Source organism: Diadema antillarum, unplaced genomic scaffold, assembly GCF_040938485.1.
Source record: "Diadema antillarum isolate AM-2024a unplaced genomic scaffold, OU_Dant_1.0 seq00000183_RagTag, whole genome shotgun sequence".
Classification (NCBI taxonomy): Eukaryota; Metazoa; Echinodermata; class Echinoidea; order Diadematoida; family Diadematidae; genus Diadema; species Diadema antillarum.
In genome coordinates, this window is record NW_027271250.1 from 2,307,172 (window position 1) to 2,331,071 (window position 23,900).

The window sequence follows — 23,900 nt, forward strand, 5'->3', positions numbered from 1 at the left end:
GTAAAAAAAAAAATGGGCTAGTCCTATACACCTCTTTTCCTGTTAGGAGTCTTCACTGAACAAATATGTCTTTAGAGAATTTGTGTGCCACTGTGATGTAGTGGTAGAAATGGTATTCATTTGTCATGTTGTCAAGGTGCGGTCAGTTCAGCTATCCATGGATACCGTCATGATCTTCCGGTATAGATATTTTATAAGATGATCTGAATATGAATATGAGTGCACTTCTCATTGTTTTCCAAATTGCAATGTTTACAACAAAAGACTTCTCGTGTGAATCTTGACAAAAGAATCATTGTCGATAGTGGTTGAGAGCAGCCATATAGCAGTAGGTTATGAAACCCTCTTCCTCATAGACTCATTTTCCATAAAAGAAAAAAAAAACAACAGTTCAACAAGAGACACAAAGTAGACTAGAACTGGTTCTCAAGTAGTTCCAGTAGAACTGGTTAACTGTATCAACAATATTCAGTCATAGTAAGTACCCCAAAGCATCTTGCAGACTGTCTTGAATGAGTGAATGTGGCAGGCTGTATGGGCAATCACTTACAACTGTAACCTAGCCTGCCACAAGGAAATGAAAGTTACAAGCATAGCTAGAAACAAGGTCAATTATAACAGAATGTTACGCTGAGAGGGAGGAGAAGATAGAGAGTGAAAGGAAGAGAGAGGGAGAGATAGAGAGGGAGAGATGGAGAAAAAAGCAAGAGGTCAGATCTCCTTAGTGTCTTGGGGGTCCCATAATTTGTTGGGAGTGTGGGAGTGCAAGACCATCTTTTAACCTCAATTAACTCTATGGCTTTTCAGTTCAAGTATGTTTGTGTTTGGCTATTTGCCTGAGTAGAGGACCTTCCTCTATTCTTATCTATTAATTTAGATTTTTTTTCCCCTGCAAAATTATTCTCAAGTATGTTGCTGGTATCTGGTTTTAACAAGTCATTGACCGCAGGTATAAGAACTGTTAAAGATTTGTTTTCTCTCCTCTGTCAATTTCCTGTAAATGCAGAAGGTCAGACGACAACCAAAAATGTGATAGGGTAACATGAGAGAAATCAGATAAGGGGACACTTGATTTTTATTTTAAAGGATGGTGAAGATAATATAAAAGGCTTGTGAACTGTAATAATATTTCATGATCACCTCTTTTTTTTTTTTAAAATAGGGCATTCTGTTTTATTGAAACTGCCAAAAAAGCAAGCAAAAAAAGAAAGAAAAACAAACAAACAACAACTGCCATTCTGTATCCTGAACAATCACATCAAGAAGTAACGTGCTAAGTTTGATTGGAATTTTTTTTTTTTATATTATTATCATTATTATTATAAATTGGAAATGGATAGTTGCACAGAGAGATGTAGAGAAGATTCTGTTGTTAAAAGGTACCCTGACATGCCATTTTATGAGTACTTTTTTTTCGGATTAGAATAGATCTTTGCATTACGAAAACTCAGGAAATGTCATCTATTAATGTGTATCAAATGTTCTTAATCATTTGATCAGCTGAAGTGAGCATACATGTAGTAATAACCAATTGTATGCCACTTGTTTTTAACCAGGTGCAAGACAAGTTTTAGGACCTATATCGCACAATTCCACCTCTTTTCTCGGCATAAACTCAATCCTGCAACATTTTCCACACTTTAGCAATAGCTGTCATAATCAAAACATTCTGGAGTGCTTTTCTATGAGTTCTGTTTGGCTATTATGAGTTTGTACAATCGTACATCAGTCAAGGTATCCATGCAGAACATGTGATAGGTATTGTAATGCTTGCCAGTAAAATCAGCTGAATTTACTGTTGAATGTGCAGGTCAACGGAACACATGTTACAATGTATGTGAGGACATCACGACCTTACATTTTATTGTAGATTGTAGTATGCATATGTACAGTTGCAACTAATGTTTGTTTGTTTGTTTGTTTGTTTGTTTTTTGGTAAAATCATGTGAACTTGCAAATCCAATATCTTTTTAGTTTGTTTCCCATTTTCATGAAACTTCCCATCATGTGTGTTTGATTTTCTTGTGATTATCAACTTGAACACAGTTTGTTCATGCAGTCAGTACAAATCTAGAAAGTGCCTGCTTCCCCAAGTGTTAATTGACAGACCATTTTGAACTTGAACTTGAACTAGGAAGCATGATTGAGCCAACCAACTTCCTCAAGTTTACTCATGGGTTGATTTTGATTATTTTTAAGCGTTGAAATTCAGTAATGGTCTCTGCTTTGATCATATCGTCAGTTTTGGCAGAAAGGCTCTGTCTTCGTTTATCCAGTGTTCTGCGGCATACTGTTAAACATGATATACTGGCGGCACCAAATTTTCGCGAATTGGCGCTGACAGCCTTTTTCGTTGCATGAGATTTTTGCGAATTGCCACTAGCGTTCAATGCATATAGTGTAGACAAGAAATTTCGTGTGCATTATAATTTCGTGAATCTTGGCGCTTGCAAAATTCGCGAAATTAAAATGCACGCGAACATTCCTCGTTTTACAGTGTCCAGAATAGTGACAGCTGATTAATAGACACCCGAGGTATCACATTTTCTTTGATTATTACCAAAAGTGTACAATGAACCTATCATGGGCTGAAAGGTAAAAGGTTGTTTGTTCAATGGAGTTGCTCTCAGTTAAATGACATATGATATACATTTCTTCCATTGATGATGTGTAGGATGCCCCATTGAGCAACGCGGGAGGAACAGCCCAGGGAGATGCTGTGCAGGTCAAGCCCCAGCAGATCAGCTTGAAGCTCAGACCAGGTGGGTGCAGCAGATGTATTGTGTTATTATCACAGCCAAGTGGGCGTGTGATATTTTACATTCAGTTTGTGTAGAAATGGCGAACAAGCATATCCCTACAAATGATGTACATTGTACAGTGTATTTCAATTCCAAACTCCAACCTCAGCTATCCAACCATAGTTTTCTTGGATCTCTCTCTCTCATCTAGACATAGACTAGCACACAACTGCCTGTTGCATTTTCAGGATAAGACTACGATTCTAATAACAGTAATAAATTCTCTTGCAAAGGCTAGACAGTAAGAAAGTTGAGACATACACAAATAACAATCATGGTGATACAATGTATATTTATACCCACTAAAAGTCTGTTGCTGGAAGGAAAAGAGTGCTGCTTGTCTGATGTTCTAATAAGGCAGGCTTGAGAAAGAGACCTCCCAAGTATGAATATTTTTCCTTGTAAGCAAGGAAGAATGCAAAAATTGACAATCACTTGTGTATGCCCCCTACATGACTTCTACAAAGCATCCTGCTTGAGCATTTATCTTCCTTAATTAAAGGAAACCAAAACCCAAAGAGCAATGTGGATTGAGTGAAAGCAGCAACATCAGTAGAACACATCAGTGAAAGTTTGAGGAAAATCAGACTTAATCGATGCATAAGTTATTAATTTTAAAGTTTTGGTGTTGTAATGACTGGAAAAGGAGACTACTAGAGTTCATGAGGTCATGTGTGGACAACAATATAAAGAAAATGTAAAGAGAATTCCACAAAAATTAATTTTTCATGAAAATTACACATTCCATCAACTTGATACTGACATATGTCAAGGGTAGTAATTATTCCCCCTGCTTTCTGAAAGCAGTTCATGAAGTACTCTTTCATTATGCTAGGAAAGTGAAACAAAGTAGTTTCCTTATCCAGTAGTTCCAACACCAAAACTTTTAAAATTCATAACTTTTGCAACAATTGTCCGATTTTCCTCAAACTTTCATTGATGTGCTCTACTAATGTTGCTGCTTTCACTCAATCCACACTTCTCTTTCGGTTTTGGTTTCCTTTAAATCCAGATAGCCACCAGTCCCAATGTGGCCAGAAAACATTGGGTGGAATGTATAAAAAATCACACACAACACTCATTTCTTCTTTTTTTTCAAAACATAACCAGTATTATGTACCTTAGAATTGCACAAAATTTGTGAATGTGTGCTGTTATCTTTTTTTTATTTTTTTTTTCATACAAATGTGGGATAGTATGGCAGTTTTGTCAAAATCGAATGCAAAGCGTGCTAAATTGTACATCAAGTGCAGTCAGCAATTGTTAGTACAACATATTATAATAGTAATGCACTCTAATATAAGATGAGAATTTGTCAAGAATATGTTTGCTTGTGTCTGCATATCCAATGTGCCATAAGGTATTGTATTGAATACTATGTTCCTTTTTCGTGATAGAGAAAAGTAGCCTGAAGTTGTCATTGTTGAAAGAAGTTCTTAGAAGTTATATCAATAAAGAACAGTTTCTTATATTTACAAAATGCCTTTCTTTTGCTCACAAGAGATATGATGGTATTGGGAAATACCATACCAAGAAAAAAGGAACAGAAAAAAACCCTTTTGAGCATTCTGAAAGGTTTCTGTATAATACTATTTTATGTAGGCCTCTCACATACAATGTACTTGTAGATGTGAAACTATGAAGGAAATCTAAAGAAAACACCACCTTGGTGCATTGTATGTTTTATGAGTTTGCAAATGTGTTTAAGAGAGGTAACATGTCTACATAAATGTTGCAATTCACTTCCTTCCTCACAGACCCTCGCCAAGGGTCTTATAAGCATTAAAGAAGAAAAAAAAAGGGGGGAGATTATTTTCTCTAGTCACCTCTGAACATGACGTTGTCAAATCTGGAGCGGGGCTTTTTAGCCCCGGCTGATTCCTCCTCCCCACATGCTCAAAACTGACAGACTCGTAGGCCTATGGGGTTCTCTGAGCTGCGATAAAAATTAATATTTCCTGGCGTTTAGGGGTTTATAAATATCTGGCCTGCCCGCCCGCTAATAATCGCCGCCAGGAATCAAAGGAAGCAGGGGCTGCCTTTTTTCACCCGGAGCAGGGGGAAGCTACAGGTGCTTAGGTCTCCGCCCCTTCTCAGGACTTAGCATCTCGTTTTCGACGTAAACCAAACAAGAGTGCACAAACGTGTGTGTCTGAAAGTGATTTGCCTGTGGGGAACAATGATGAAGTGAATTTTACGGCTATTTCTGAAGTTTGTTTACTGCAGTTGATTATGTACAGGCGAGTGTGATGCGGAGAACATTGCAAGTGGTTAGCATCTAGACACTGTAAGGGTCAACTCGTGTCACGTGAGGTTTACAGCATATCCACCATGTTGGTTCAGTTGGTAGGAAGTGGTCATTGCAGGCTCTGAAGTTCCTGAAATCTGAGCCTTGGTAGACAATGATGTGGAAGCTCACTTTGTCTGAGTCAGGACATTCGGGTCCAAAATCACAACAGTACTTGCAGTCAAATCCATGGTTCAAATCCCAATGGAACTCCATTTTCTTTCCTCATTTTTCCACTAATAAGTTATTTTCGGTCCACGGATTAGAACAAGTGTGAAATCTAATAGGCATACCCTCATGCAATGTACTGACTTTCTTGCCCATACGATCATGTTGTTTCATTACCTTCTAAGGTCCTTACACTGAAATTAACTGAAATGAAACAGTGACTGTGTATAGTGTCCTAAATGCTTGATGATATTTGTAGGCCTATATTTTTCGTGTTGAAGGGGAGATGTACAGTAACATTTACATTCATGAGCTGCACGTGAAGTGTAGGGCCTAGATGAATACTTGATATCATATAGAAATAAAGACAGTTTGCATACAAAGTTCCTGAATCTTCTGTTTTCATGTGAATTACAGCCAGGAAAATGAAACTAAAAGTACAAGGAAGACCCGAGAGTAACTTCACACATTCAAGTGGTTAGAAGTGAGCTGACTCTTTAGTGAATATAATAATACAGTGTACACATGATAATGTGGAGTCTACCTTGGAAATCTGGGAGAGACTGTTTGTGTTTCTTGATGTTTAATAGCATTATGACACTGTACCTGATAAACCTTGGACTGGAATCCTCAAGGCTCAAGTGATAAAAAGCATGCAGATATAGCGGTTGAGAGAAGTCATGTTCTGCCTTATCCTCATGTACACAAATTAAATCACATGTAACCCCCAACAGAGAAGATGCAAATTTGTAATTTCCCAACTCTGATAGCTTTTGTTATTTCACTATGATCTTTGGACAGAGGGTCAAAAGTACTTTGTGAATGAGAGTAGCAAGGGAAAACTTATAATGACTAACATTCTTGAGTCTGTACACTGACCTATTTTCTCAAGTAATTCTTTGAATTGCTTACACAGTGCACCCATGGCTATATTGCGTGTTTTGTTCCAGCACATTGCAGGCTTGTTATACTGGGCATGCAAAGTGCTACTTACATAATACTCTGTTCATTGTTAATTGTGCAATCAATACATAAGGCTATGATTACCTCTATAGATGTGCAGTGCCCATTCAGTTCAGGCCACCCAGCTCAATATCCATGAATACTACTTCATGGATATTCTTTTAGTGCCTCCCTTTTTCATTTATTTCATTAGCATCTAGGTGTGTAAGGTACTTATCTTTGTTATCTTATAAGCATGTGTATGTGTATGTGTGTGTGTGTTTTAAAGGGGAAGAGAGAGAGAGAGAGAGAGAAAGCAATATATTGCGGTCAAATACCAGTGCACATGAACAGTCAATCTGAAAGGGATGGTAGGCCCTTAGTTTTGGTTGCGGTGGAAGACTCAGATTTTAACTTTTTGTGAGATAATTAGAAACCACTTATGAAATATAAAAGAGCACACAATTCCTAGAGGAATTCAAAGTTTGTATGATGAAAAGTGGTTTTGAAATGGCTGAGATATATAAAAAAAAAACAAAGCAAAAGAAAGTGGTCCTAATTAAGGTGGGTTCCACCATATATTAGGACCTCTTTGCTTTTGAATATCTCAGCCATATCAAAACCAATTTTCATTATATAAGTGTAGAATTGTATGCTCGTTACTACTGTAAAAGTGGTTTCTTTCTCATACAGATACTTTTGCGGTTTCCATCAGTGCCTTTTTTTGCGTGTGATTAAATTCGCGGTTGGCAAAATCTGTGAATTCACAGTCGGCAAAAACTGTTTTATTTTGCACATGAAAACCCAAACTATAAACCAAATATTCTTTTATTTATTAAATAGAAATAGAAAATAAATGCAGACTTCCCTGAAATCCCGTCTCTTGAGTACTTCATAACATGCTTACGACATTGCGTGGTATCGCTGTGTATGTGTTGACCATCGATACACTCAATGCGCGAAATCTTCGTGTGTACTTGTGCGCAATAGCGTTGTAGCAAGCGGCGAGTTCAAAACATTTTCGTGTGATGTTAAATTCGCGGTTCAACCTCAAAGCGCGAAAAGCGCGAAAATAAAACCACCGTGAAAGAAACCACTTTTACAGTATTGCATATTAGTAGTCTCTAATTATCTCGTTAAAAATGTTGGAAACCTGAAGCCCCAGACATCTCAACCCCAAATATAAATGTGCTTGAATTGCTTGTAGCCAGATCAGATTTCCTTTCAGTAACCTCAGGTGACTTCTTCACATATGATGTACCTCATTAAATGTTTAGTTCACAAAGAGATACATTTATGTGCTATTTAATCATGTGCTAGCATATCAGTTGCATACGTATACATGACTCTTTTGTAGGCACTTTCACTGGTAGGTCAGTAATTGCAGAGCATGAATAATTGTGGAACACGTAACCTGTTACACGCTGCATTACTGTAAAACATGATATATTCGCGGCATGAATTTTTCGCGAATTGGTGCCAATGGCCTTTTTTGCGGCATGAAATTTTCGCGAACTGCCACCAGCATTCAATGCATGTAGTGTAGACAAGAACTTTCGCGTGCATTTTAATTTCGCGAATCTTGGCGCTCGCGAAATTCGCGAAATTAAAATGCACGCGAACATTCCTCGTTTTACAGTACTTTATCGCGATGACGGCAAAGTTTGAGGTGGTAGTCTGATCAGTGGCATTTGTGATGATGACAGTAAAGCTCCAAACGAGATAATCATGATAACAGGAAGGATAGTACAATGATTGCGATGATGACAACGATCGTGATACTGATGATAGTGATAATAGCATCAGGAGTTATGGGAATGATAATGAAGATGATGATGGTAACACTAGTGATGATAATCGTAGTCTTATAATCATCTTGTACATTCTGCAAACTGTATTTGTTTTGTCACTTCAAAGCAGTCAAACCCAAATGCATTATACTTTAATCATGGTACATGTAATTTGTGCATCTGTAACAACCATGCAGCTGGGGGTTACAGATTTTTACTGAGTACACACAGGAAGGCATGAAATAAAGTGCTTCATATGTTGTATTAGGGTGCTGTATACCATGTACATGGGAGAGGAAGGAGTGGGGAGACATAGCTGCCAAGTAGTATAATTTTATGATGTTTACCTTTTTTTCTCCGGGATTTGATTTTAGGATGCGTGGTACATGTACATGCAAATATTTCATTTGTTTTCTTCAAATTATGATTTTTGTTCATAGAAAAGTAGGATATATACATGTGTGTGTGTGTGTGTGTTTTGTTTGTTTTTCTTGTGCATAAGAGTGGCTTTGGGTATTTAGTATTGTTTTTGTTTGTTTTATTTTGTTTTTGTTTGTTTGTTTGTTTTGTCTGCAGAGATTTGCAGCCAGAGAAAGAGAGAGAGAGAAAGAGATAGAGCTGAGATATGTCTGAATGTTGTTGTCATTGTTAAACTGGTTTGATACATCAGATATGTTTGCTCCCTAAAATAGATGTACTAGCTCCTTGGCCAGAGGGCCATGTGTAGAGGTCACTGGTCTTTAAAACATGGGGGAGGTAAGCGCTCCAACTTGGCCTAGCTAGTCAGGGATTGATGACAGACGGCTGAGAGTCGGACAGGTCATGCAGTTTATTGGGTCAATTCGCTGACATGGCATATATTGCACATTTTTTCCCCACTAACCCATTGATCTTTTCAGCACAATTCAATTGATGCTGACATGCAGAATTATAATAGGATATTGTGACTGACTTTTTTTTTTTTGGGGGGGGGGGGAGGGGGAGGTTAGAGGCTTTTCATTTTTGAAATGGAAGCAGCACTTTTTTGTCAGTCACCAATTTCCAAGTTACCAAATAATGCTACAAGTGTAAATGTTCTGTTTATCATAGTATACTCTTGGTACATGTGTTCTTTGAAAGAGCAATTTGCAGTCACATGCTACATACTTTGTAATTTGGTTCTTTTGTTATGAATTCATACTTATGTGTGTATGTGCATGTGTGTGTTGTGTGTTTTGGTAAGCATGATACATGCATACTGTCTGACAGCAAAGATTAACCCCATTTGGTGTACATATGCATGGGGATGGGGGTACAGATGAAAACGGATATGAAATAATGTCATTCATCTTCCAGATACAAGAAAACAAACAATTGGAAAAACTTAAGAAAACACACACAAAAAGAGAACGGGCATGTAGGCCTTGTACACAAATTTATACAATTGTAGGTTCAGTGTCCCAAACGCATTTTGCCTCCGTGCAACAAGAGGCAGCCATGCGAACTTGGTTTGCGGCCACTGTGTCAAATTTCCCTGGTATATTTTAGACTTCCTGCTTTAATTCTTGCTAAAAGTCTAAAAAAAAATAATGAAAGTTTCCGAAAAAATAGAACACAAAGGACTTCAGAGAATAAAATCTAGTTCGAGGCTGCTGATTGTGTAGGAAAATTAAAACTGTAATTTGATGAATGTAATTGTGGTATTAGTGTTATCGTCTCACAACTCTTCCTAGGTTGGTTTGCACTGCAACTCATTGTGGATATCATATGTTTTGTCAACAATGCCATTCTCATTGCACTCAAAATAATGTGTTTAATATCACGTCTTGATCCTGATGGCGACCCAAATTTCAAAATTTTTACAGCGAGGAAAGAAATAATACATATTTTTGTGAGATCTGGGACGTGATCCAAATCTCACAAATTAGTGTGATTTTTTTTCCCCAAAAAGATGCAAAGGTGTGCTGCTCAGAGCAGTGACAACAAAAGATCTTGAGATTTTATATCCCACAATGCACTGCGCATGTCGCTCCTTACTTTTTTTATCATGCTGTTGTGCACTGTGGTACAGTATATTAGATAGGCCTCGAAATTTAGACCAGTACAACTGTAAGCATACCATTCATAACATGCAAATAATTGCAACCCAGAAAGTTATATTTCCTCTTTACAGTAAGAATGTTGACTCATAAAAAAAGTAACCCTGATCACGAACCAGATTTCAAGATTTTTGCTATGAACTCCGGGCCTAAAACTCCTCTCTCCCAAGAAGTAATCGTTGCAAGGTTATCAAAAGATTATGATTTTGTGATGTAAAGGATACAGCATATTATCTCTTATTCCGACTCGTATCTTTGTTGTGGTGAACGCATACGCCATGACTTTTGTATTATTCTATATTGCAAGGACATGATTTTAACAGCATTCAAAGAAATTAATATCTGTATCAAGGATCAATTTCATTCCTCAATGTCAATAAGGCAGTTCTAAAAAAACCTGGTGTCCAATGGAGACCATAATACACGGATACTAGTTGTCATTGACAAATCACGTTTCTTGGAATTTTAGACGGCAATCAGCTGCGGGCTACTCGAGGTTATATTTGATGATAGGAAAAAGCACGGCAGGAAATGATGTCATTTTGTACACGAATACCCACGCCATGGCCTGAAGTCTGATTTCTCCTTACACTGCACAAACATTTATGTGTATGTAATATCTCCATGCCAAATGTCTGGAGTTACTGATTTTTTTTTTTCCCATTAAATAAAAAAAGTGTCAAAATTCTCTGTCTCACAGGAAAGCCCACAGAAGTCACACTTCAAGTTCGGCAGGCCGAGGATTACCCCGTGGATCTTTACTACGTCATGGATCTTTCAAAGTCTATGGAAGATGATCTGACTAAACTCATGGATTTGGGCGACATTCTCGGTATGTATCTGATGGAAGATGGAAGGAAATGAAAAAGGATACAGACTTTCTCTCTCTCTTTTTTTTTTTTCTAGTCGGTGTGGCTTCTAGACTCGAGGTTGACATGTTCATTTCTGTTGTCTATATTACTTCTTCTTTTTCTTCTTTCTTTCTTCCCCTCTTCTTTTTGTTCTTCTTCCTATTTTGTCTTTTTTTCTCTCATCTCCCATCACTATTATGTAAAATGTCTGGGCTAAAAGGATGAGACTCTCCGCCCAAAATGCCCCCCCCCCCCCCCCACATACACATGTATACACATAAAGTACACAGAGCACTATAAAAATGGGGAATAGGTTGGGAACAGTAGCTTGAGAATGCAAATATCACTTTAAACATTACTAGGAACATAACCATTGATCTTGAGGCAAGGCTACCTATCTAATGCCCCAACCTTAACTCTCACTTCATTGTCTCTTTTTTATCCTTTTTTTTTGGGGGGGGGGGGGGGGGAGGGTTATGTTCATATAATCTTAATCGTGATGTGGATAACACATGCTATTGTCTATCAGAGGAGACTTCTGTATATTGCAGGTAGGTGACTCTGGCAGTAAGCTCTGGATGCTGCAGGGTTTGCAGTACATGTAGTTACTGCAGTATGAATACCTTATGCCAATTTGGAGCACCAAAGTCACAAGTGTATGTGTTCAAAAAGCTGGAGAAAACCTGTTTTTGTTTTGTTTTGAATCATTATTTCTGCTTCAAGTTGACATTTAGTTACACGGACTTTGTATTGCTCATCATGAGATAGAAAAGTTTGATTAAGTCAGTTAAGAGAAGTCTTCATTCTGCGTTACTCTTTGGTATTCTGTGAAGAATGTCAGGCATGAATTGCAGTTGTTATATCTGCTTGGCATCATTTACTGAAGTACATTGTAGCAGTTTGGAATGTGAACTTTTGTCACTTCATTGTTAATAAGGAACAATCTCCAACTGCATTGTGGGATCATCCTTACTGTAGTCCCACTTATACACATATATGTGTACTGTCTGTCTTTAGCTGTGATAACACTTTAATTTGTTTCTAGCAGTGGGATTTAGGAACATTGCAATAATTTCACAGGAATTCACGTAAGTGTTGAGTGAGTGTTTGATCAAATTGTAATTATAGACTTCCTCAGAGTTGTGTACGAGTGATCATACTTCGGAGTTACATTCTGCGCATGAGCAGATAAAGGTTACCTGAGAAAAACAACATAGTAAGAGACGGATCGAGTTGTAATGATGCAATGTTATAGATAATGCCCGAACAGTTTCTTTACATTACAGTGACAGAACATTCTTAAACATTCAATGGAGCTTGTTGGCATAATGCAAGTATGATTACGTACACTGGCATTATCTAGAATTTGCAAGTGGTATATTTCGATGGTTTGATGGTTTGAAATTCGGGGTCATCTAAACCATCACTTACTGAGAGCTGGCCTGTTTAGGACACAAGAAGAAACAGATATCATGAATAACTTCATTTCACTCTGTAATTCATTATTTCGCCTGTTGTGGTAATTCTGCCATTAGTGCAGAGAGGTGTGGAATAGACACCCAGTCAGTCCCAAGTTGTGATTCACGTAGACCACCGTGATAATACCAGTCAGTTTGTCCTGTTCAGCCTGTTACCTCCATAAGACTTTGTCAGTGCCAGCCGCTGAATATCATATTATCTCCCCTCCTTCCTGGTATGTTGTAATGCTAGGAAGGTACAGTATACCAGTAGACAGCATGTACCCTGATTCACTGTGATTGATAAATTGACAGTTTCGCTGGAATGGTAGAGTGGGACTGGCTAAAGGATTACTAATCGATGGGGATTGCTTTCACTCCTTTGAACACCATTGCTGTTGATCACTTTTTTTTGGGGGGGGGAAGAGTAGTCATATAAATGTGCTGCATTTGTGTATGTTCTTCCAATTTGTTGTGATATCCCACTTTATTTTACCTTGTGCCATGAATGAAAGGGTGATTTTTTTTTTTTTTTTTGGTTCTTCTTTAATATTTTGGTAATAAATGAGGAAGTCTGAGTTGGAATATACAATTTGTATATGCCTACAGTCAGTCACATGTAATTTGCATACAGCGTTATAGGTTACAGGGCTGGTTTAGTCTTGGTTGAGATGGGGTTTTGGATTTTAACTTTCTACAAGATGATTAGAAATCACTTATATGACATATAAAAGAGCATGTGGTTCTAGAGGATTTCAGAGTTTATTTGATGAAAGTCATTCTTGAAATGGTTGAAGTGTCCACAAACAAAGCAAAACAAAGTGGTCCTAATAAATGTTGGGACCCACCTTTTATTGGAACCACTTTGATCCCGTTTACAGCGCGGGGCTGGGCCAAGCCCAGCCTCAATTTGTGGGGCTGAGCCCCGCAATTTTGTCCGTTTACACTGCCAGGCTCGGCCGCGCTTTTAATTCAAACCTTTCAATATTTTGTCGTAGTGGCGCTCTGCTTGTAAACAGACGCAATTTGGTATAGTCTGGTTTTCAGACCCTTTGCCAACCGGATTCCGTGGCAACAAAGTCGCCGTTCGGGCGAAGACCTTTGCCGAAGGAAAAATCCTTTGCAGGACAAAACCACCTTAAACTATACTAGTTTTTGACGTTGAGAGGGTTAATATCCTGAATAGCGAAATAGTACAGGCAGAGGGTTTCGGAGCCAGACTAAAATTGGCCGCGCATTTGGCCCATTTGGCCTCGCACTGTAAACAGGATCTAAGTTTTATGATATCTCAGCCATTTAAAACTGATTTTAATCAAATAAACTTTTCATTCCTCTAAGAATTGTATGGTCCTTTATATTTCATATAAGTGGTTTCTAATTATCTTGCAAAAAATTAAAACCTGAATCCCCATCTCAACCAAAACTATGCCATCCCTTTAAGGTAAAGGTTAGATAAACATCGAGTAGTATACATGTGCATATACACATGCAATATGTATGTATCCATTTTATTGTCTCTTCCTGTGGGCAAACACTATGGAATGATGGTGGAATTTTTATTGCAGCTGTTACTGTGCAGACCTGTGTAATGCTATATCTTAGTGTTTATGTTATGTACATCATCATTACTTTGCATTCTATTGTGGAAGGGAATTGATAAATAATATGAACTATGTGTATACATATGCCCAAATAATTATGTGTAATGGACATAAATGAAGATGAAGGATTGCATGCAAGCATGCTCTCATAAAATGTGGCCATAAAGCCAGGGACTGTACAGAGTCCTGTGACAAAGTTCTAAACGCCCACGCACGAGTAAAACTGATGGGCTGTGGTGATGTTATTTGATGGATGATCAGAGTGATCTCCAGACATGGAAACTCTCTTGGGGCTTACCCTTTGTCTTTCAACTCCAACCCGAGACAAATGGGGTGTAATTGCACCTTTGGAACATCTTCTTTCCTGTATTTTCATGTTGTTGTTTTTATTTCTTTCTTCTTCTTTTTCTCCCCCTCTATTTTGTTGTTGTTGTCAGCAAGTGAAATGAAGAACATCACCAGTGACTTCAGGCTTGGGTTTGGATCATTTGTCGACAAGACTGTGATGCCATATGTTAGCACAGTGCCAGAAAAGTAAGATATTGTAGATTATACGCATTTTTGTCTGTGTGTGTATGTGTGAATTGGAATGCATAGTCAAACCTGAATGGCAACTTACTGTACGTGTTGTGAACAGCAACTACAGATTTGGTTTCCACAGGATGACCACAGTGTGTGCAAAATGCCCACTAGATTTAATGGTGGTCAATATCATTCTATGGCTTATGTCATTGCAGATAACTACTGCATCAAAAATACAAAGTTACCTTGTGTCCACCTGTCTTTAGTCCATAACAACCACATAATGCTTTTCCTTGGGCGGCCATTGTAGGCAGTTTTGACAGTATGTATATTATACTACCTCCTACCCTCTTTCGTTCTTCTGTATCTCTCTTTTCATCTAATCCTTTTGCAATCTGATACTGGAGTACTTGCAGTGTGATTATAATACACTCAGCAAAAAGAGAAAGTAAACGCTTTTTCAAGTTTAGATTTCTCATAGGATATTTGGCTGAAAGGTAATGTATTATATACCATATTGAAGGTAATATATTATGGCTATCAACCTGGTAGGTCAACATAAAGGGGAACTCTACGCATGAGTGAACGCCATTGTTTTTCTCTTCCAGGGCACAAAAGAAAAAATTGCAAAACTGAACAAGTTGTCATTCATGCGTATGTGCTCTTCCATGGAACAATAAGAACAAACAACAAATTTCACACAAAAAGAAACATGAATTAAGTTGAAAAACTAAACCTTTGATCTCTATGATATCTTTAAAGCCCAAAAGATCAATGAAGGCTGAAAATAATGGAATAAAATAAAGCATCTGAAATCAAAATTCGAATGAAATAAAGAGAAGAAGTAATAATCAACAAAAATTGTACAAATTTGAGTTTTTTTTTTAAATTAGGAAATTGTAAATAATGTTTGGTTCTTAAAATTGTCACATGGATTCTTAAATCACTAGATTCAAAGAAACAAAGAAATTCTGCTCATTTAATCATCTTTATGCTTATTATTCCGTATGTCATTTGAAGTTTGACTTGACAGAAAATTCTTACTTTTCCCCTTTAGTTTCCCACTTTGTTTTTCTTAGAGGTTATAAAGACATATTTTAAAGACTTATTTTTCCCAATTAATTCATTTCTCTCATGTGTTTGACTGGTCTTTTGTTGTCAGTGTTATGGTTAAGGGCATTTACAAATGAAAGAGAACATGTTAATTTTTGCAAATTTTAATTTTGTGCCTTGGAGAACAAAAACGAATGTGCTCACTCTTGCATAAAGTTTTCTTTTTAATCAACCTATTAGGTTAATTGCCAATTAAATTCCCTTTGATATGGTATGTAATACATTGATTTTCATAGAAATCTTCTATGGAAAATATGACCTCGAAAAAGTGTTTACTTTCTTTTTTTCGCTGAGTGTATATTACAATCTGAGAGCAATACTAGTACTTACTTTTGATCATTTCATGTGATACAGAAAAAACGTTTATTTTTGTTTTCTTCATCAAATCATGATTTAAGAAATCAGGCAGTATAGTGATGGGTAGCAGTGCAGCATTCTCACAAAAGCTCACCCAGTTTCTGCCAAAAATTTATCTTAAAATTTCTTGTGAAGAATATAATTAGTATGATTTCAGTTACAAGAAAATCCCAAAAGATTTTGATTGCAAAGATGTATGAGTGATTTCCTGTGTGATTTGAATCACGTTTGCATCCCATTGTTTCAGTGTGACAAGAGTTCAGATTTGATTAATAAGATATGACATTTAATTGCATGATTGGTTTTATTTACAATGTTGAGATGTCATTATATTCAAAAAGCTCACAGAATGGCCTGTATGTCTGTTCCAAGTATCCACAAATGCACAGTCAATTTCACTATTAAAACCATAGAAAGCTGAGTGAAACTTTTTCCTTAAGTTTTTCTGAGAGTAAAGTTTGAAGCTGTGAGAAGCCTCCAGTTGTGCAGGGCTTAATTAAGTATCAAATGTTTTGCCTTCCTGTTATATAAACCGTGGATATTGATATGGTTTATTATGGGACATCTGCCAAACCGGCAATAAGTGCTTTGAAACGTGTGGGAGCTTGTCTTCCATACCTGTAGATCACTTTCCTTCTCAAACAGGCGTTGGCTCGCAGTCTCTAAAGACGTAAACTACAGTTTATTGAATCAAAATAACTTGAAGACAGGCAAGTCATAGTTTTGCAGTATCTGTGAGAAAGGGGTTGACCTATTTCTGCTTGTTTTAAAAGTTAATGTATGTTGTCTCTCTTTGTTTATCACCTTCCATTTAAATCTTTCTTTCTTGAAAGTGTTCTTACGGGGATAGCTTCCCAATTTTTTTATCTCCCCTTCCAAATGTGTGTGCTCAAATGAGAGGATAAACCATATGTGGCTCTGTGAAGAGCAATGAGGAAATTGACGCAAATGTTAAGTGTGGGTATCCGGTCTAGAGATTGGAATGGGGTGGGGGGGGGGGGGTTAGAAAGCTTAGAGTGAATACTGGATCTGAAATACTTGAGACGGAAGATTTAGATAAACACTATATAAAGAAAAGTAGAATGTGCAGATGGAAGAGTAATGTAGGAATTAGTCAAGAAAAGACTGAAAAGAGTGACAAGGGGCTGAGTGTTAGAAAGAAAGAAGAGAGAGTGTTTAAAGAAACAGGAGAAAAGTTTAAATGTATTAATTACCATTTGCAGATTAGATAAAAGTCTAGCTTTAGCGCTTCAAAATATTTTTAAAATGTGAGTTAGGAATAGAAATAACCAATGTGAAAATATCAATCATTATTATCAATGTTAATATACAAACTATACATATACAATGTACCAAATGTTAACAATAATTCTAATAATATTGTTTCTAGAATAAGCCATCTACAGTTATGTGTTAGAGAGGAAAATAGTGATACCTCCTTGTATTTTTGGCTTTATTGCAAAATTTTCATATGGTAGGCTGTTTTGTGATAGAACTGACCATAAAATATGCATCAGATGTGTTAACTCGAACATTTTTTAAATCACTGCTCCCAATAGTACACAGTACCTTTTTAAGGGCAGTATTCTGGCACTTTGTTTGGCTTAAATGTTCATCCGGTGATATTCAGTGTAATTAGTGCTTTCAAATTTAATGCTGACCCCTTTTTTACCTCAGGTGACTGGCAATAATCAAGCAATCCATTTTGACACCATTTAATGGACTTCTCTGTTTTCACTTCATATTTCATATTCGAGAAAGATTGGAAGAAAGTGGTTTGAATTTGTTACTTCTGCTCAAAATCAGAAAGCAGATTACAGAGGTATAAGGCAAAAAACAACGACAACAACACAATTATGTACATTGTGTCAACAGAAAGCTCAAATAAAATGTTTTATTTTCTTTTTAAACTTTTATGAACCAACGAACAGCACAAATTTAATGAAGTGGTTATAGGAGCACATGCTTTGGATCGCTTGTAGCACTTTTTCATGTTCATGTAGGTAGACAAGTTTCATTGTTGTTATTGTTGTTATATATATCTATAATTGTTGAATATAATGCTGAACTTGTGATGTAAACACCCATTATTTATGAAGATATTGCTGTGTAATATCTCTCTGCTTTATTGTTGACTGTGGAATTATGACACAAGTCTTTTTTTTTTGTAGTTGTCTGTGCTTTATGTCTCTTTCGTATTCCACATGACAGCACAGCCATTGTTTGTTCCATTATTCATGGACATTATGATAAGAATGTATATTGAAGAAGAGGATATGCCACTAAACCACACAAAAAGTGGTTTCTGGAACCCAGCCCATTGTGCCATATGGGAATACATCTTATCAAGAACTACAGGTCCAGGTCACGTAGCATCAAGTGTGTAGCCCATCTCAGCATACAGCTACATTTTAGGGTCATATGCTGGTAATGTGACACATGATCCATACATTGTAGAGTCATGTGGTAGCTTTTATTGGATCTTTCAACAAAAAGAAATCAATTTTGTTCAGACAGTCATCTGTTCTTCTTTATTGCAGACTGGTGGCCCCTTGCACTGGCTGTGAAGCTCCGTATGGATTTAAGAATGTCCTGCCCCTCAACGGAAACACTGACCTGTTTTCGGTAAGGAAGAATTTGTGACTGTTTTCATCCAAAATCTCATCCTTTTGACATGATTCCAGGGGCTGTCTTTCTTAATACCCCCATATAATAGAGCGATGAGAGAAACACTTGGTTGGGGGGGGAGGGGGGGGGGAGGGGGGAGAGAATCATTTTGGATAACATTGTACAAAAAATTTCCAGTATGGTTGATTCATGCACTGTTGATATAAATATAATGACACACACACATGTACACATGCACATACGTATACATTCACTCAAAAGCATTTACCGAAATGTTTTAGACATTTGCCACTCAGTACAGTTACAAAATGCTTATTGGAGAGAGAAAAGTGCTCAGACTTTTCCCCATACCCTTCCTGTCAGATATGCTGTCCCTTTTGCGTGTCATAATAACATTTTACTGGCATAAATGATGGCGGAAATAGATATGATAATTGTTCTCACATGGCATGAGACACGTGTAATAAGTGATATATGAAGTTCACAATTTTTCATATGAAGGATGTGTGTGTGTGTGTGTGTGTGTGTGTGTGTGTATGTGTGTGTTTAATGAAGGTGCAGCTATGTACAAAAATGTATAAAGCTCAGTCAATGTCGATTCCCTATGCTTCATGCAGTTCTTGTGAGTGCTACTACATGTAATGCTTCCATTTTTGTGTACAGTCAATATGCGTGATATTACCCTCATCATTGTCACTTCAGTGTTTCTTTTCAGAGTGATTTCTACATAATATGTTTAATTTCTTGAAGAACTACCACTTTGACAGAGGTCACACAGGGCAGGCTGAAGTAAGAGGAAGTTGGTAAAAGTGGCTGAAATTAATGTGTATTGTGTAGAAGTGGTCAGTAAATTATGGGGTAGAAATAGCATGTATTCCTGCCAAAGTGAGACCTAATGATGATTTGTAAATTATTTAGTGGTGGTGCTTGTTTAAAGAGGTTGCTTCCTGGGTAGGTAAGATCAGCCTGTTGGGGGGAGGGGGGAGGGGGTTGGAAGTTGTATGCTACATGTAGTGCCCATAAGGGCTTAGGAGAAAACAATTCACCCACTGCTCCACCAGAGAAGTGATAGCAATATGGAAAAAAACAGAAACATTTGTCGCATGAAACTTTCATGAATTGAGCTGACATCCTTTTTCGCAGCATGAAACTTTCGCAAATTGCCAATGGCATTGGTCAAGGCATTGTGTAGACAAACACTTTCTAGTGCATTTCACTTTCGCAAAAGTTTCATTCATCCAAAAATTTGTGGTTTTACACTTAAACGGTCACATAGATACTGGTTTGTGATTGATCATATGCAGTCATGTGACTTCTGCAATGAGGATCAAAATTGTTGTGATGTCATCTCATGTATCATAACTCCAGAATTTGACTAGCTATCTCTTGGCTAGAATGAAATGATTTATGTGATATTTATGTAGACCATAACAAATATTGCTATGTCAATTGTGTATTAAAATAAATAAATAAATAAATAACTTGGCAGTCCCCAAGGCACACAGCACTGAGGGAAAATATTGCCCCAAGGGGGAAAGATAATTACTGTGGGATGTCAAGTGATACAAAGCATATTATACCTCTACAAGGCAATATCTATACAATTGAGCCTATATTAAACAGCAAATCAGGTCATTCATATTGTTTGATGTATGAGATATTAGCAAAATTTCATTCACTTTAATATCTAGAAATTCCTGTCACCCAACAAATTGGTTTCACAATGTGGTAATTATTTGATTTTAAAAGTCTTTGATAGTTCTTGATTGTTTAGATCCCATAGACCAGCATTATAGAAATAGAATCACACAGTCTTTGCTATGAAAGTACCATACATGCTAGAGAGCACTGAGCACAGATAAAAAAATGGGATTTGCATGTGATATCTATAAATTTTTGTTCCATTGAAAAATATTTCCACAATTTTACTGCTCAAGTGTATTTCAGGACGTAAATAAAAGAAAACGAAAAACTTTGGCTTCTTACCAGAAATGAAATGTCGTCTTCTTCTTCATCTTCTTCTTTCATTTCTTTTACTCATATGATGCTATTTAAAGAAAAAGCGAAAGGTTAGAATATTTTGTCTGGTAATATTCCAAAACAATACTCATCCTTCAGCTTTCACTTTCATCTATGCAACACCAAGTGAAAACTCCTTTGTTTATCTTGTGCATGAACAGAGCTACAGTATGTGATGTGATGGATAACAGTGTAGCAGTCTTGTATTAAAGGACAAGTTCACCTTCATAGACATGTGGGTTGAGTGAATGCAGCAATATTAGTAGAACACATCAATGAGAGTTTGAGAAAATCGGACAATCCCTTCAAAAGTTATGAATTTTTTAAGTTTCTGCTCAGTCACAGCTGGATGAGAAGACTACTGTAGTTTGTGATGTCATATGAGTACAACTATATAAAGAAAGAACAAAGAAAATTCAAGATATTCTCACTTTTCTCACATAATAAAAGAACACTCGACTTCTCTCTTTCAGATGTCAGGGGAAATAATATTACCCCTAACATAAGTCAGTAACATGTCGAAGAAATGTGCACTTTATTCAAAAAGTCAAGTTTTGTGAAATTCTCTTTTTATTTTCCTTATATTGTTGTACGCATGTGACATCATACACTGTAGTAGTCTTCTCCTCCAGCAGTGATTGCACAGATACTTTAAAAATTCATAACTTTTGAATGGATTGTTGGATTTTCCCCAAACTTTTACTGTTCTACTAATATTGCTGCATTCACTCAATCCACATGTATATGAAGGTGAACTTGTCCTTTAACTAGCTCTTTGGTTCATTTCTTCTCCAAAAGTGCTTTTGAAAGATAGATCTGATTTTACATGTCAGCTTCAGGCGCCCAAAAGAAAGTGGTTGTAAACACCACATCCTTTAGTCAACAGATCTGTTCTTGTGAAAATGTACGAATGTGCTATGTTGTCATCACTTTTTTCCCCCATAAATCTGTGAGGGCACACTTGCTAAAGATTAGTATAGAATAAATTACAATTACAAAGTGGTATGTGTATTAAAGTGATAGTACGGTATGAACAAAGTTATCTGTTTTATGAATGTAAGCCCTGGTGTTCGCTGATGTGATTTTGTACATGACATGTATTATATGTGATATAGATTTTTTTTTTTGATAGATATCAAACTTAAATCTCTTTGAGATATCCATGAAGGAAACAAAGCACTGCTTTTTGACAATTTTCCTTGTCTAACACCAAGGCATTGCCATTTGTAATATCAGTCATCCACCAATTGAAAGCTTTGAAGTTGTGATTTATTACCATGCATACAAGAGTTCAGTTAAAGGTGAAACACAGCATCCATATAATAGGCCTATATACCTGCAAAAACTATTGAATTTTGTTTTTCAATGGACACATACATGTACAATGATACATGTATGCAGAAGAAATGTGTGAACGACACTGTGACAACACAATTTCAGTTGTGTAACGACGAAAATGTGAAATATTAGTCCAAAAGGTATTCCAACAGTATTGCAATCCCTGAGCATATCCAGTCACCGTTGCTATGTTATGTTTTGTAATAGATTACAAATCAGGCCATAGCAGGTAGTATCTATCAGTCTTCCTGTGTGAGAGTAAATTGCATGCAACTTGTGAAATACAAAATTATGTGCTGCATAATGCTACAGCACAATACATAATCGATCGAACGACCTACCTATTACTGAATATGGAGGGCACTTCATGAATTGTGATTTTGTTTTACAGTCAAAACTTTTTTTACACTTTTAATTTCAATATTCTTATATTCTAGAACAACTCTCATTATCATGGCATAAATCATGTCAGCCAGATAACTTCCTTGGTAGACTCCTTTGATGTATTGCAAGGAAATGTCAAATGGTAAAAAATACATTTTGAGCCCTGCTGAGAATTATGATTTTACCTGTAACAATATGGTGAATACTTTCCCTGCTTTGTTTAATACCCATGAGACAACCTCATTGAGGAAAACCAGGGCAAAATGCAAATATCCTGGTATGACTTGAAACTCTCCTACATAAGAATGATGGGGGCATACAGTGCATACGTGTACCTAGCAGCTACTGAGGTGAATTGTATGATAGTCTAGAATACATTCTGTGTTGTCATGTGCCAACTGGTAGATATTAGGGGGGGGGGGGGGGGGGAGAATTGGGTCAGGGTTCCATTCACATGGTTTTATTTAGGTTTTCACCCATGGTATAAATGATACTTGAAGACTGAACAGGTGTTACTGGTAGTCACGGTGGAAAGGTCGTGCAAAGTGCATTTGTTGCCTTAGCCAGAGCAGCACCATCAATGGAAGAATGAATTTGTGTGGTAATGATGGTAGTGTCCATGTATGTACAGTAGCAGTGATGATATTAAGCAAAAGGGCATTGACAAGAATGTCAGGGCCACTTCAGTTATAAAATATGAAATTTACCTTGTATGTGTCCATCACCAGATGTGTTTAAAGGTATATTTATGGCCATTTTAAAGGGGCAATAATAACCTGAGCTTCAAATGCTTCAACTTTCCCAACAAGTGCATTCGTCCCTGTGTGCACTTAATGTGTATGTGTGTGTGTGTGTGTGTGTGTGTGTGTGTATGTGTGTGTGTGTGTGTGTATGTGTGTGTGTGTGTGTGTGTGTGTGGTGGTTTTGTTTTGGTAGATTGCATAAACTTGAAAGAAATTATTACCAGCTTTGAAGCTGTTAATACTTACTCATTCAGCCGAGTACTCCTGGATAGACGATTAAGTGTGTATTCTTTTGTCATTCTCAACATTCTCAAACATTTGACTATTAACGTTGTTATTTCAGAGGTTGAATGTTACCTGTGGCCCAATTGCACTCAACCAGGAATCTTTCCACTTTAGACAGGTATCCTTTAAAAACTTTCTCTTGATATCTGAAGTGCCCTTTAAACTCTCTCTTTTTTATCTGTGCTTGATTCGTTGTGTGTCTTTCCAGCAAACTGTGATGCAACAGAGACCATCAGGAAACCTGGATGCCCCAGAAGGGGGCATGGATGCCCTCATGCAGATCACCGTGTGTCAGGTAAGAATGACATCTCAAGTACCCCCTTTCACGTCATTGATGCAAAAAAGATGAGTATAAAGTCATAAAAACCTGATTATATAAACATGACTGGATCAAAATCTCGCACAATTTTCAAACAGTAACATTGTGAACATCTTTGTAGAGTACATGAAGGCATTTCACAACTTGTGTGGCTGTGTGGGGTCAAAAGGTCACTGAATATCCTTCACTCCTACTGTGCACCATGTGTTTCTTCATA

General features: G+C 37.0%; 1 protein-coding gene across 1 annotated transcript in view; it reads left to right on the forward strand.

Moving 5' to 3' along the window:
- LOC139728561 (integrin beta-1-like) overlaps positions 1–23,900 on the forward strand; it is a 92,608-nt gene that overhangs the window by 30,316 nt on the left and 38,392 nt on the right. The window contains exons 5-9 of the mRNA XM_071639498.1: positions 2,675–2,762; positions 10,767–10,898; positions 14,413–14,509; positions 18,508–18,592; positions 23,573–23,659. Of these exons, the coding sequence (XP_071495599.1) occupies positions 2,675–2,762; positions 10,767–10,898; positions 14,413–14,509; positions 18,508–18,592; positions 23,573–23,659 (489 nt within the window). The remainder of the gene's footprint in view (positions 1–2,674; positions 2,763–10,766; positions 10,899–14,412; positions 14,510–18,507; positions 18,593–23,572; positions 23,660–23,900) is intronic.